This window comes from Lolium perenne, chromosome 5, assembly GCF_019359855.2.
Source record: "Lolium perenne isolate Kyuss_39 chromosome 5, Kyuss_2.0, whole genome shotgun sequence".
Classification (NCBI taxonomy): Eukaryota; Viridiplantae; Streptophyta; class Magnoliopsida; order Poales; family Poaceae; genus Lolium; species Lolium perenne.
Genome location: NC_067248.2, coordinates 230,833,563 through 230,847,354, shown reverse-complemented (window position 1 = coordinate 230,847,354; position 13,792 = coordinate 230,833,563). Strand labels below are relative to the sequence as shown.

Here is a 13,792-nt window from a genome sequence, read left to right as displayed (position 1 = left end):
ATTACGACAAAGTACATAGACCGCTATCCAGCATGCATCTATGCCTAAAAAGTCCACCTTCAGGTTATCATCCGAACCCCTTCCAGTATTAAGTTGCTAACAACAGACAATTGCATTAAGTATGGTGCGTAATGTAATCAATAACTACATCCTCGGACATAGCATCAATGTTTTATCCCTAGTGGCAACATCACATCCATAATCTTAGAGGTTTCTCTCACTCCCCCAGATTCACGGAGACATGAACCCACTATCGAGCATAAATACTCCCTCTTGGAGTTACTAGCATCAACTTGGCCAGAGCCTCTACTAATAACGGAGAGCATGCAAGATCATAAACAACACATAGATATAAATTGATAATCAACATAACATAGTATTCTCTATCCATCGGATCCCAACAAACACAACATATAGCATTACAGATAGATGATCTTGATCATGTTCGGCAGCTCACAAGATCCGACAATGAAGCATAATGAGGAGAAGACAACCATCTAGCTACTGCTATGGACCCATAGTCCAGGGGTAGACTACTCACTCATCACTCCGGAGGCAACCATGGCGGTGTAGAGTCCTCCGGGAGATGAATCCCCTCTCCGGCAGGGTGCCGGAGGCGATCTCCTGAATCCCCCGAGATGGGATTGGCGGCGGCGGCGTCTCTGGAAGGTTTTCCGTATCGTGGCTCTCGGTACTGGGGGTTTCGCGACGAAGGCTATTTGTAGGCGGAAGGGTAGGTCAAGGGGCGTCACGAGGGGCCCACACCGTAGGTCGGCGCGGCCAGGGCTTGGGCCGCGCCGCCCTATGGTGTCGCCACCTCGTGGCCCCACTTCGTTAGCTCTCCGGTCTTCTGGAAGCTTCGTGTGAAAATAGGCCCCTGGGCGTTGATTTCGTCCAATTCCGAGAATATTTCCTTATTAGGATTTCGGAAACCAAAAACAGCAGAAAACATCAACTGGCTCTTCGGCATCTTGTTAATAGGTTAGTTCCAGAAAATGCATAAATATGACATAAAGTATGCATAAAACATGTAGATATCATCAATAATGTGTCATGGAACATAAGAAATTATCGATACGTCGGAGACGTATCAGGGGCTTGTTGTTTCTTGGGGCGAACCCTCCACTTGAGCTGGGGCGATACCTGTGGGTATTGCTGGGCCCACTCTGATTCATCATGCGGCGCTTGCGGTTCTCATTGGCTTGGTGTATCTTCCCCTCCATCTGAATGGCGGAGTCAACGAGGGCTTCTAAGTCAGCAAAGGGGATATTGATCAGTACAGTCTGCATCTCATCATGCAGTCCATTCAGAAACCTCTCCTTCCTCTTCTCGACGGTATCCGTCTCATCCGGGGCGTACCTTGACAAAGTGAGGAACTTGTCGCGGTATTCCACCACGGTCATCCGGCCTTGCTTCAGTTCCCTGAACTCATCTCTCATCTTCTTGATCAGGCCCGGGGGCACATGATACTTGCTAAACTTGAGTTTGAAATCCTCCCAAGTCATCATTTGCCCCGCATTCAATGCGCGAGTACTTGTCCACCAGGCACGTGCAGGTCCAGCCAGATAGTGGGTGGCGAACAACACCTTCTCGTTGTCCTCAACTCCGGCAACCTCGAGATTGTTCTCCATGGTTTGGAGCCAATCATCAGCATCGAGGGGTTCCTCCGTCTTGCTGAACACCGGTGGGTTGGTGTTTTGGAAGTTCTTCTGCTTCGACCCTGGGTGGTCGTGGTTTCCGTGGCCTTGATTGCCCTGAGCAATCTGTTGAAGTGCAGCTAAATTGGCTTGCCGTTCAGCTCTCTCAACTTCTCTATCAGCCAACATCTGTTGCAGCATTTGTAGCATTGCTTCCTGAGTCATGTTGCGGGTTGGGGGTGCCATCTGAATAGGGATAGGGATCATGAGACGAGAGGGAAATTTCTATGGCTCATTTTGGATGAAAATTCACAAAGTTTAAAACTTGATTCATAAATAATAATAATAATATTACACACACACAAACATAGTCATGGAGGTAGCAAATATTACAAGCCAACAAATCCGGAGGGTTTGAAGAACCCTTTCAACAATCTACGATACATGGGGTGGATACAAAGGACCGATACATATCACGGGACGCAAGTGCTCAGACGGGACTACTCGCCATCGACGTTGATCGGGTAGACGTTGTCTACTCCAGCAGCAAGGTGCTCGTGGCCATCCTTGTAAGGGTGGAACTCCAGGTCGTCGTCTTCCTCCTCCTCATAGTCGTCGTCGTTGCTGACGTAGGAGTAGCCGTCCCCCTGGATGTTCTCCCCTTCACCTTCACCCTCCAGCTCCTGGATCTGCTCTGCTTGGGTGGCGATGGTCGCCTTCAGTGTGGCGATCCTGGCCTTGAGGCGGTTGATGGCGTAGTCCTTCTTCTGGTTGGCGCGGCGGAGAGCCCTGCGCTCCCCGGCGATGACCTTGATGGTCTCCGCCTGCTGGGCCAGCTGAAGGTGAGTGTGGTTGGCATACTCGCGGGAGTTGTCCAAGTCGATGCGGGTCTCATTCAACATAAAGTCGAGATGATCCACATGGTGGCGCAGTTGAGGGTGCGATGGCAGGTTCATGGGCACCCCAAGAGAGTTGTGCCTTGCATAGTGCACAAAGCGACTACCCTCGAGGTCCATGAAGTTTTGCCAGCACAGACGTGTGAGCCCCTCCTGAAGTCCACGGGCGAGACCGTCCGCCCAGTTGTTCTCCCGGAAGGAGAACTGGATCCTCTGGCTCATTGGGAGCGTGAACCTTCCACGGAGGTCCACCATGATGACCCATTGGAGTTGACCACCTGGCTGGTCATTCACCATTCCACCAAAGATCTCCGGTGGTGGGCGTCCGAGGAATTCCGAGAGGGAGAAGAGATCCCTCTCGAAAATGATCTCTCCACCATTCCCCAACTGATAGAACTCAGTCTGGAGGAAAGGCTGCGCGGGGATGATGGGCTCCATCTGTAGAGGGATTAGATGAGTAAGTTAGAGAAGTGCAAGTGTTCCAAATTTTAATTTACTCGTAAGAAAGAGCATGAATTTAAAGTTTGCCAAAGTCTCTTCAAGGTAAGAGGGTGAATAAATTTTTCATAGCTAGTCAATTCATGGAATTTGAAACTAAGTTTTTGAACGTCCATTCTAACTAGGGTCTCCTAAGGTCAAACAATGGCTCTGATACCAACTTGTTAACACCCGGCTTTTTAAGTCCAGATGCCTATTATGCCGTACATCGCAATCCCAGGAATAATGTTTTTGCGAGACATAATAGTAAGTAGCATAGAGTCATTATTTAAATACAACACATACTTGTCTTACAACCATAGATCACATGATCCAAATTTACACAAATATATTGTTCAACATCACAAATAGTAGCGGAAACGAAGTAGTAGTGGACTATCTATTCCACAGGCAACGCTTGACGTTAGAAGACGATCCTAGTTATCGTAGACGTCCTGCTGTCCGTCATCCTGATACTGTTGTTCTCCTTCAAAGTCTGGCATTTGAATAGCCAGGGCAAAGCCATGAGTACTTTTAAAGTACTCGCAAACTAACACTAAAGGAAATACTTATTAAGTATAGTAATGGATGCTAAGCTCTAGGTTTATTTGCATAAAGCCAAGTTTTAGTTTGATAAAACATTTAGTAAAGCCTTATCGTGTGCTAGACTAACTCAAGTGGGAACATTAGTGTCATTCCCACAACTCATTATAATTCACCTCAATATCACCTTTCAATTCATCATTCCTTTTTAAGATCAAATTCTGATAACGGAGCTAGTATGGCCTTTCCAATCGTCTGTAACCTTGGACACGGCTATTTGAATAGGTTTTAACACTCTGCAGAGGTTGTACTCTTGTGCCACAACTTTTGATTACATCCGTCGAGGATAACCCCGAATCATCGTAACACAGTACGCGGATCATCAACCATAACCTTTCACTTATATATGCTAGTATGAGCACCTCTCCCCATGAGCTTGGCCTCCCGGTGAAAACCGCAGTTAACCCGGGAACTGCACAGGGCTTGGGCCGTATATTCACCTCATATTAACATCATTCCCCCTTAACGGAGGCAGCCTCGGCGTAACCCCTATGATGCTTGTGTAGAGGGAACCCATACTAAAATACACAAGTTTCTAGTTAAGCCCTACCCATAATCAGATATTGTGGGGGTACTTGTATAATTGGAAGGGTATCGCATTCAGACCCAATCATCAGTTTTATCAAAAATCACCATCTTCTCTTGTTCATATCCACCTCCACTTTACATTCTTTCAAAGTTATTTCACTTCACCATGTTCCCATCTAGAGTAGTCAATTTTATTTGATTAGCACTAGCAACTATTTCATGAGGGGTGCTATCTAGCTTTGATTTGTTCTAAGCTAACTCCAGGTATTGTTCTACTCTAGACCAAGTGAATCATGAATCAAAAAGTACTTTGAAAGTAAATAAGCAAAATAATTGTAAGTAAAAACAGGGGATAGGTAAGACATTAAGTAAAGTGTGATGGTGCCTTCCTCTTTTAGAGCTATGCACTTGGTGTTTAGCAAGGGTTAGCTTGCCTTGAGCTGAGTAGTTGTCAAAGTTCTCCTCTTCTTCTTGGGAGTAGACTTCCTCCTCTTGATATTCCTCATTACTAGCGTCTATATACGAATACGAGGTATAAATACTAACCCAAACTCTCATACTAATCTTGAGCACTCAACATAGTTCACACACTAATCCTATCATCATATCAAACATGGCATGGTGGATTACTTGATTGATTCTTATTTAAGAGATAAATAATTTCCTCTCATTATTCTTATTTCTTTAATTTGGTATTTAGATCCTTAGAGAAATTAATTTCTTCTCATTACATCTTATTAAGATTTAATCTCTTCATATAATAATCAGGTATGAAATATAGGTTGACCAAAGTCAACATTCCATATCTATTATATGTGAGTATAATTTAATTGAAGTGCTACACTTCACATAGTTTAATACTAACATTTAAATGAATTAAAATCTCTAAGTAATAATTATCAGAGGTTCATTAGCCTAAGGTCATTCCCTCTGGTTATATTACTTAGGATCAAGATTTAAATGAGAGAGTAGCTCTCATACTATTTGTTGAATTTGAATTTTCAAGATTTAATGCACTAGTAATGGCTACATAGCCACTATTTTGATCTAGTCCAGGATCATACAAATAACCTATCTATATTATTGCATAATTAATTAGAGGACATCAATTGTGAATTATGAGAGTTGGAATCAACTCAAAATCAATTATGGTTGAATTTTAAATAAAGTTTGAATGTATTAAAGTCCCTGTCTTGTTATTTTTATCAGATTAATTCTACTTTGAATTTGGAGGTGGGACCAGTGGCATTAGTTAGATAATTTCATGGGCTTTCCAACGGTATAAAGTTTGCTAGATTTGGTTTGGTAGATTTCAAACTATTCAAATTTTACTAAAGCATCTGCAGCACATTTGAATAATTATTAAGTCCATTTTTGAATTCGTGGGCTTGGCGGGAAACACTACTGGGCCGAAACGGGTTTGAATTACACTGCGCAGCCCATCTAGCAACTGGTGCGTTTGGGCTGCGCTGACGAGTGGGGGCCACCCGTCAGTGGGCTTTAAAACAGCGAAACGGTACGCGTGATCTAGACCGTAGGATTAGAACAGAATCCAACGGGCAGTGATCGTCGTCATCTCCGACGAGCGACGAGCTCACTGGCGGCGAGCCTAGGGGGTCGGAGGGAGTACCAGGCCGTTGGAGATGGTGGGCAAGCTACTCGGAGAAGTGGAAGTCGATGAGGAAGCGCCGGGTGCAGCGGCGGAGCTCGGCGAGGCTCCAGGCGATGCAGAGCTTCCGCGGGCTCCGGCGGCTTCGAGCTCGCGATTCGAGCTACTCCGGCGGTGGGAGGTGAAATTGACTGGGGGAGATTGATCAGTGAGGAGAGGGGAGCAAGGTGTGTGAAGAGATGGAGGGCTGAGGTGCTCTATTTATAGCGGGAGGGAGGTGGCCGTGGGGTGCTGTGGAGGAGCGGCCGTGGCGTGGCGCTTCTGGCGAGCGAAGGGGCAAGGCGAGGACGGCTAGGTGTAGGCAGCATCCTGGCGATGCTCAAGGAGTAGCTGGCGCGGCCAAAGCGTGAAAGGATGTCTCGAGCGCATGCAATGTCTGTCACGGGGCGCGCGGCCGAAAGTTGATGAGGACGACGGCGACGGAGCAGGGGCAGGCTTGGGCGCTTGTCTAGCGTGTAGAGGGCGAGGAGGCGATGCTCGACGCAGGCATAGGGATGCAGGGGAAGGACGGGGGTGCTCGAGCGCTTGGCGTCCTGGCGCGGCCAGAGCGCGGTCACCGCGTGGGCTGGCATGTCCTGGCACGTTTTGGACGCGGCTCGTCTGGCCAATGCCGTGGCTTGGCGTTGCTGGGGCGTGTACCGTCAGCGTCCTTGAGCTGCATAGATGCTCCAGGACAAGGAGAAAGGTTGAGATGGTGGCCAGAGGGAGAGATGCCAAAGGTGGCCGGGTGTGCATGGCATGGTGGCTTTCTCCTTACTTTTCCACTCTACCCAACCCTAGAAAGTACCAAGCTCGATGCAGGGGAGGCAGAGGGAGCAAATGATCACAGGTTAAAGTGGGTTTAGGCTAAAAACCAGTGGACAAAGGGGTGTAACACAAATATGAAACTATGCCTGCCAAGTGTTCGATCATATGGCCGCATGAACATTTTGGATGAATTTTGGAAATCTTTTTGGTACAACTCCTTCATATAATTAATGGGTTGGAATGGTGGTGGTTGGGTTCAATTTGGAGTTGTTTTGCAAAGTTTCAAAATTGAGGTTGATCTTCACTTTGCTTCACATACACAATTTGTCAAATCCCTACTGGTCAACCTGGTCAACTCTAGCCATGGTGGTCAACATGAAAGTTACTCACCTTGACATGGTCTTGGATGACATGGCTTTGGTTGACCAAGTTTAGATTTGGAATAGAGAAAACCAGAGGGGTAAAGTGGTGAAGAAATTATTTTGGTGACATGTGACCATTATCATATGTGTGAAGAATTTGAGATTTCCTTGGTTTTGATTCTTGATTCTTTGATACAATTGTGTTTGTTTATCATATCTTAGTATTCTACAAGCAAGGGAGCAAACAATTATGGCCTTTGATGAAGATTTGCAATTTGGCATAATGTGTATGTGAGTGAGAAATAGGTTTTTCTCATTTTCTTCATTTCTTCTTAATTTAGGGTTAGATGATCTTAGTTTAGGGTTCAATAGCAATTGATCAACATACTAACACTCATCATGGCAATTGCACACAAGAAAATCACTTAAATGTATGAAACTATATGTGGCACTATATGCATAGAAAAAGTTTTTGTTAATTGCAAAATTTGAGTTTGGGGAAATTTTCTTTCTTGATTAATATTGTTGAAACTTGGGATGTCTGCGTTGCGCGGACAAAAAATGGGTCTGCTTCCAACTCAACGGACCAACACAAAGTGATCGGGTTGCCGCGGAGATGCATTCCTAGCCCAAATTTTGGCAGCGAATGCGTCAGCGCGGACAAGACGCGACCGTGTGGCTGGATTCCAGGCAGTAACTCAGCTAAGCAAAAAATGTTTTCCATTAATATTAGTTGACCAAAAATACCATCTTTGCAGAGATGATTAGAGATGAGTTAACCTCAACTGCGACGGCCGTATCAACATATTGTCACGCGCCCCACTACGGCTGGGTTACTCGCAGTCGTGCGGCCTTCGATGTGCCCTAGCAGCCCTGTGCCGTCAGATCTCATCGGCGAGGCGTGAGCCTTGCGCACCGACGACCATCATGGTAGGCAACGTAGGCCTCCCGATGTGCATGGCCCACAACACGGAGGAACTAGTGGCGACTATGTCCTCCAGTTGGCGACGCGCCTGCCTCTCGAACGGTGTTCCGATGGTCTCTGTCTGCCGCTACCTACGTTGCTCTAGTCGCCTTCGCAGCCGCCCCCCTTTCGGCCTCGTATAGTGTCATGTCCCTCACTAGTGTAAAATCACATGCTGGCTACCGGCGGCGTAGGGCACGACAGGCGAAGGCTGGAGCTATGACATAATTTCACTTCCAATGGCACACCTTCCTCATTGGATGAGCATCATGATGCTGCTCTTCACATCCTGGGTGAGCGGCGGAGCGGGTGTGGTCGACTAGTGATACTCCCTCTATCCCGGTTCATAGGGTTTGGGCGTATGACTAGGTCATAAATTTGGAAACTATAATATAAGATATATATTACAAACTATATGTCGTTAGAAAGCTTAGATGTTCTACTTTCTAATGATATAATTTTTGTGTTGTACAGTTAGTATTATGTTTGACAAGTTGAGAATGCAGAATATGTGCAAGCTCTATGAACTGTGACAGAGGTAATAACCATAGTTGGACAAGATTAATTGACAGTTATACTTTGCTAATTATGCAGTACTATCGACGGTACATAATACCATGATATCACTAAAATTCAATTTCAAGTGTCAATAAATCTCGAAACAAATTTGTTCATGTTCATATGTGTGTTTAAATCTCCTAGAATTTTCAGAACCAAATTTAAAATACACGAAGAAAAACAAAAAAAACAAATTGCTATGTAAATAGTGTCATTTGATATTTTATATTTTTACGGTTTTACTAATTCTAAGTTGCCTAAAATTTGATAAATTTAACTCACCTCGTCAGCTGCAAGGAAGAAGCTAATCTATATACGACTCGAATAACGTGGTACCCGACTATATAAAGGCCATGAGGGGCCTCTGAGCAAAGCTATGCAATTCAGAAACACCAACCATACGCAACACAAACCCTACTTTCACTAGACCATATAGCTGATATTGGCGACACTGTAATCTCATCATCAATACAAGCAACAAACAACCGGTAGGGTTTCTCTTTTGGATTGGGTAAAACCTCGTTGTCTCCTGTGTCTTAAGTTTGTACACCGTTGAAATCACCATCACACCTCTTTATCTAAACCCACGTCCATTAGGTACGGGCATTGTCGTGGTCACCCCACATCATCAGATGATCAAAATCGGACGATGCCTTGTCCTTTTAGCGATTAATCTGAACCAACTCAACATGGACAAAACAAACAGAACGAACCAAGGAAATCCTTTTCCCTTTATTATTAGCCATAGGTACAAATATAGATATAGATTAGCAAAACGCACGTGCGTTACACCAGGAGAAACAAATACTCAAATTCTTCAGCAAACGTTCCGTATTGACACTTCTTCTCATTGTTATCAACGTCGATGGTATTGAAATTTTGACTTAGATGTGCGGATAACAAATTGGTGGATATTTCGGTGATTCCTGGGCATGGTTTCATCAACAATCAGATGTATTACCTCTTCAATGCTTTGGCACATTAACTATCCGAGAAAATGCAATACATGCGAAAACGAGAATGGACTTTTGTAGCTGGGCATACATGTAGGCCTTTTTTTAACTTATGAAAATTTCATTTCAAACAAGTTAATTTTTTCGAAAAAAATGCTATGATATATACAATATTATAATCTACAAGTGTGTAAATCTTTTAGAATGAAATATGTTGTATTTTAGGCTTAGCAAAAATAACAAATCTTGATTCCATTCTTGGTGAACAGTAATGAAGAGTACAATGAAATCTTGATTTTGTCATTTTATGAGATTTTGTCATTTTTACTGAGGGCAAAATATAATGTACCTGGAAATTTACACACTGATAGATTACAACATTCTCTACGTCTATGTATTTTTTTCAAAAATTTCTGAAACTTTTAAATCAAAAGTTTTGAAGTTTGAAAAAAGAAAAACAATACCCGGCTACATATAGCACATGCTACATTTGAGGTTTTTGATGCGAATACAAAATATCTAGGGATCGTGAGTAGTAAGCAAGGAACACTCCAAATGAATCTAACCCAAAGTAACCACTTCCATAAAAGAACGGCTGAAGTCATTGATCATTATTTCATAAAAGGTCAATGGTAGCAGTCTAGTAGAAAGGCCAATTTTTATAAGAAAGAGGGACATACAGAGGCAGCTGGTAATAATCTCTACAATAAAAGGAGAACAACTTCTGGTCCAACTTCTTTTAGCGAAAACAAAAATGTGCTTTAACACACTGGAGATGTGATGTTCTTAGCTTGCTCCTACTTCCTCTCCCAGCCATCGTCTCGTTCCTCTGCTTCAGGAGACGGCAACGCGCAGGGGTCGCCACGCCACGGCCGCCAGTGCACCTCCGCCTTTGCGGGCTCCTCGTGGTGGTAGTCTCCTCTGCCGACACATCACGCGAGGTCATGGTGTTCAGGTGTCGCGACACGACCCATCACCGGCACGCTCTGCGTGGCGCCCTGGCCATCCCCGAGGGCGCTTGCCGGATCGTCGACCATCGAGCTGCTCCCGGCGCGTGTACTCCTTCCAGGCACAAGGAGGCCTGGGGTGGTGGTGTCGTCGACCCCGGCCGTGGCCAAACTAAGAAGCTGCTCACGGAGTACGTACGTCGCGTCGCCGGATCGCCTGTAGTCTGGAGGGTGGGACGAGTCAGTATGTTTTCTTTTGCTTCGGCTCTGATCGTGTTTGACAGAGGCACGGTGCGATGCGTGCACGTCGTTGGGAGCAAAGGTTTTTTTTTTTCCTCAGGGCCTTCTGACACTGCTTCCTTCCGTCAGACAGTCTGAGACAGATATGCATGCGGGTCCTGTGCGCCGGGTGCTAGGATTAGGCTTCTCCTCGGCCGCGGCGCCGACGCGATCTCCGGCACTGCCTTGTTTGTTACAACTCGGAATTCCGATTTAACTCGGCTTCCTCCTGCCTGAAAATAAATAGAGCATCTCTCGCCCCGTGTATGTGTATGACCGTGTATCGTCGCATCATGGGGCTGCTGGCAATCAATCGTCCCAGGTCCGTGCGGCGGGATCGGCGTCGCCGGCCAATTCAAGGCCGTAGTAAGCCACCACTTCTGAGCTCCCTCGTCAGCTCTGTTTATTCATCTCTGCTGTGTCCTGACATCTACAACCTTTGCCTTGTGCCATCGACCTTTAACCCGTCTTTTAATTTTTATTTTTATTTCAAGGTGAACTTATAACCTGTTCGACGGTCTTATGAACAGAACTCCACGGTTGATCTCTAGATGTTTCTTGTTGGGAGAAGTTTTTTGTATACAGTTAACAATTTGGTGTTTCTGTGTGTTGTCTGTTGTGTCGAGGAGTGAACATAGCATGCTTCCTAGAAAAACTGTGTCGATGGGCTATTAATTGCAACCTTATGGTTACTTGAACTTCTATTGCTTATATTAAAGCAACTTTGGTTCCTTCTTGAGTTGCTGTTCTTGGGCAGAAGTTGGACAATGAAGAAGAATCCGGTGTATCTGTGATTGTGCATGTGTTTTACTTGTTTTGTTCTTCTATCAGTCCCTCTGTTCATCTAACCAATGCACCATCTGCTGCAGATGGATCGGTGACTTCAGCTGCTAAAAGGAAGGCCTCACTATGCCCACAAGATGACCATTCTCGGAGGGGTAAAAAGTTGAGATATTCAGGACCAACCCTACCAGAGGTTCGCAATGAATTGCTGATAACGAATAACTTATATTGCAACTAAAATATCATTGTGACGGTTCTAGCTGCGTAAATTGGCGGATCAATGCTTTCTGAATAAAACTATCATCTGATAAAGAGTCTTTCCATTTTCAAGCAGTCTTTCGCATTTACCTGAACTTTTCTCCAATGCTTATGCATGCAGGACATATGGCATCGTATCCATTCTCTGATGGGACTACGAGATGCTGCACGTGTTTCCTTGGTCTCTCGTTCATTTCTACGTTCTTGGAAATCTTTTCCCAATCTCATCATAACTAGGGAAACACTGTGTTTGAAAGGCAGTGAATACGGAAGATCACTAAAAATATCGAGTGGTCTTGCAGAAAAAACCAATGACATTCTGGAAAAACACTCGGGCAAGGGCGTGAAGGTGCTCAAGCTCCAAATAAATGACTTTCCCATGTTCAGCACCTCCTATGATCTCAATCGTTGGCTTCGTATCACTGTTAAACCAGGGATTGAAGAGCTAGACCTATGGCTGGAGCTGCACTCACGTGATGCAGCTGTGTACGACTTCCCCTGCTCACTTTTACTTAATGGGAGTGGCAAGTCAATTCGGCATCTTCATCTCAGCAATTGTGCCTTCCGTCCCACGGATGGACTTGGCTGCTTAAGAAGCCTTACTAGTCTGGACTTTTGTGATGTGCGTATTACTGGGGATGAGTTAGGACACCTTCTGGCCAATTCAGTTGCTTTGGATAAACTGAGACTCGTGTCTTGCAATGAGTTAGTTTTTCTGAAGATACCTAGCCTTCTGCAGCGGCTTAGCCACCTGATTGTCAATGAATGCGAAAATCTAGAAGTGATAGAGAGCAAAGCACCTAATCTCTACAGTTTTAGATATGTCGGTGACCTCGTACAATTATCACTTGGTGATTCATTGCGGAACTTCGGAATTCATGCTTCAGGTTGGGACTTCGTTCATGGTGCTTGTGAATATCTTCCGCGCTTCCTGCCAAATCTTGAAACTCTTGACATATCTTCACGTTATGTGGTATACTCTTAAACTTTAAGTTACTAGATACCAGCATTATGCAACAATACAGCAGCAACCTGCATTTAATTTCCTTTGATAATTAATCTGAAACGTTTCTATTCAGAGGGAAATACCGGTGATACTTGACAAATATCTCCACCTTCAGCGACTCTGTATTGGGTATTTTACGCCAGACTATGACTATTTCTCTCTGGTTTCTTTGCTTGACGCTTGTCCTTCCTTGGAGACTTTCGTACTATACGTAAGTCATGTTCGTCTTGCCTAAGTGAGAAATACCTATCTACAGTGGCAATTGCATTAGTTCAACTATATACCGTGTCTTTTACCGTTATTATTGACATTGACATCTATCCAATGCAGGTAGAGCCAGATCGCGTGGAGCAAGAATCGATTTTAGTAGATTCTTCTCGTGATCTAAGGCAGATGCCAGGGCACTTACATAGGAACATCAATGATGTGCAGATCTATGGATTCTGTTCTGCAAGGACTATAGTTGAGCTTACATGCCATATTCTTGAGAATGCAATGTCGCTTGAGTGGCTTACACTGAGCACCTTATACCTTGGTGAACTTAAGTGTTCGAATGGTAAATATGATAAATGCTTCCAGATGAGCAGGGATATGATCATGGAAGCCCATAAGGCACTCTTGGTCGTGGAAAGATACATTGTGGAGAAAGTTCCCTCTTATGTTGAGTTTAAAATTGTCGAGCCCTGCAATCGGTGCAATGCTCTATAAATTTACTGCATGGTTGGCCTCGCCCCAACTCTTAATTAGAAGCTGGTGGAGCTCCAGGCAAAGCTTTTTGAGCTCTAGAATTTGAGCTCACTACGTATAAGAACAAATTATCTTCAAAGCCAATTGCATGCTTGAAGTTGTAATTTCTCTCTCCTTCTGCCATTTTATTTTAATGTAATTCTACATGGGTAAGAATAAGTGATCTTTGCATTTAAAAAGTGTCTTTGGCTCTTGGGCACTAGTGCTCCCGCTATTTAAAAAAAAAAGAGAAAATCATACATATTTGTTTCAAAAAAATCTAAAAATAAATCTGAACATAGTAAATGATGTAACCTACAAGCATGTAAAATTTTAATATGAAATTCTTTATATTTTAGGCTACACAAAAAAGACAAAATCTGTTGAGATTTGGAGATT

At 44.3% G+C, this 13,792-nt stretch overlaps 1 protein-coding gene across 1 annotated transcript; it reads left to right on the top strand.

Moving 5' to 3' along the window:
• The first annotated feature begins 11,512 nt into the window (after positions 1–11,512).
• On the top strand, positions 11,513–13,572 carry LOC127304170 (uncharacterized). The gene is made up of 4 exons (XM_051334870.2): positions 11,513–11,596; positions 11,783–12,634; positions 12,741–12,878; positions 12,998–13,572. Exons 2-4 carry the CDS (start codon positions 11,810–11,812, stop codon positions 13,373–13,375), a joined length of 1,341 nt encoding a protein of 446 aa, XP_051190830.2. The 5' UTR covers positions 11,513–11,596; positions 11,783–11,809; the 3' UTR covers positions 13,376–13,572.
• The last annotated feature ends 220 nt before the right edge of the window (positions 13,573–13,792 follow it).

Bases quoted from the DNA above. Each gene is read 5' to 3' on its own strand.
- LOC127304170 (XM_051334870.2), top strand. From the start codon at position 11,810: ATGGGACTACGAGATGCTGCACGTGTTTCCTTGGTCTCTCGTTCATTT. The intron at 12,635-12,740 runs GTATACTCTTAA...GTTTCTATTCAG, and splicing joins ACATATCTTCACGTTATGTG to AGGGAAATACCGGTGATACT. The intron at 12,879-12,997 runs GTAAGTCATGTT...TATCCAATGCAG, and splicing joins TGGAGACTTTCGTACTATAC to GTAGAGCCAGATCGCGTGGA.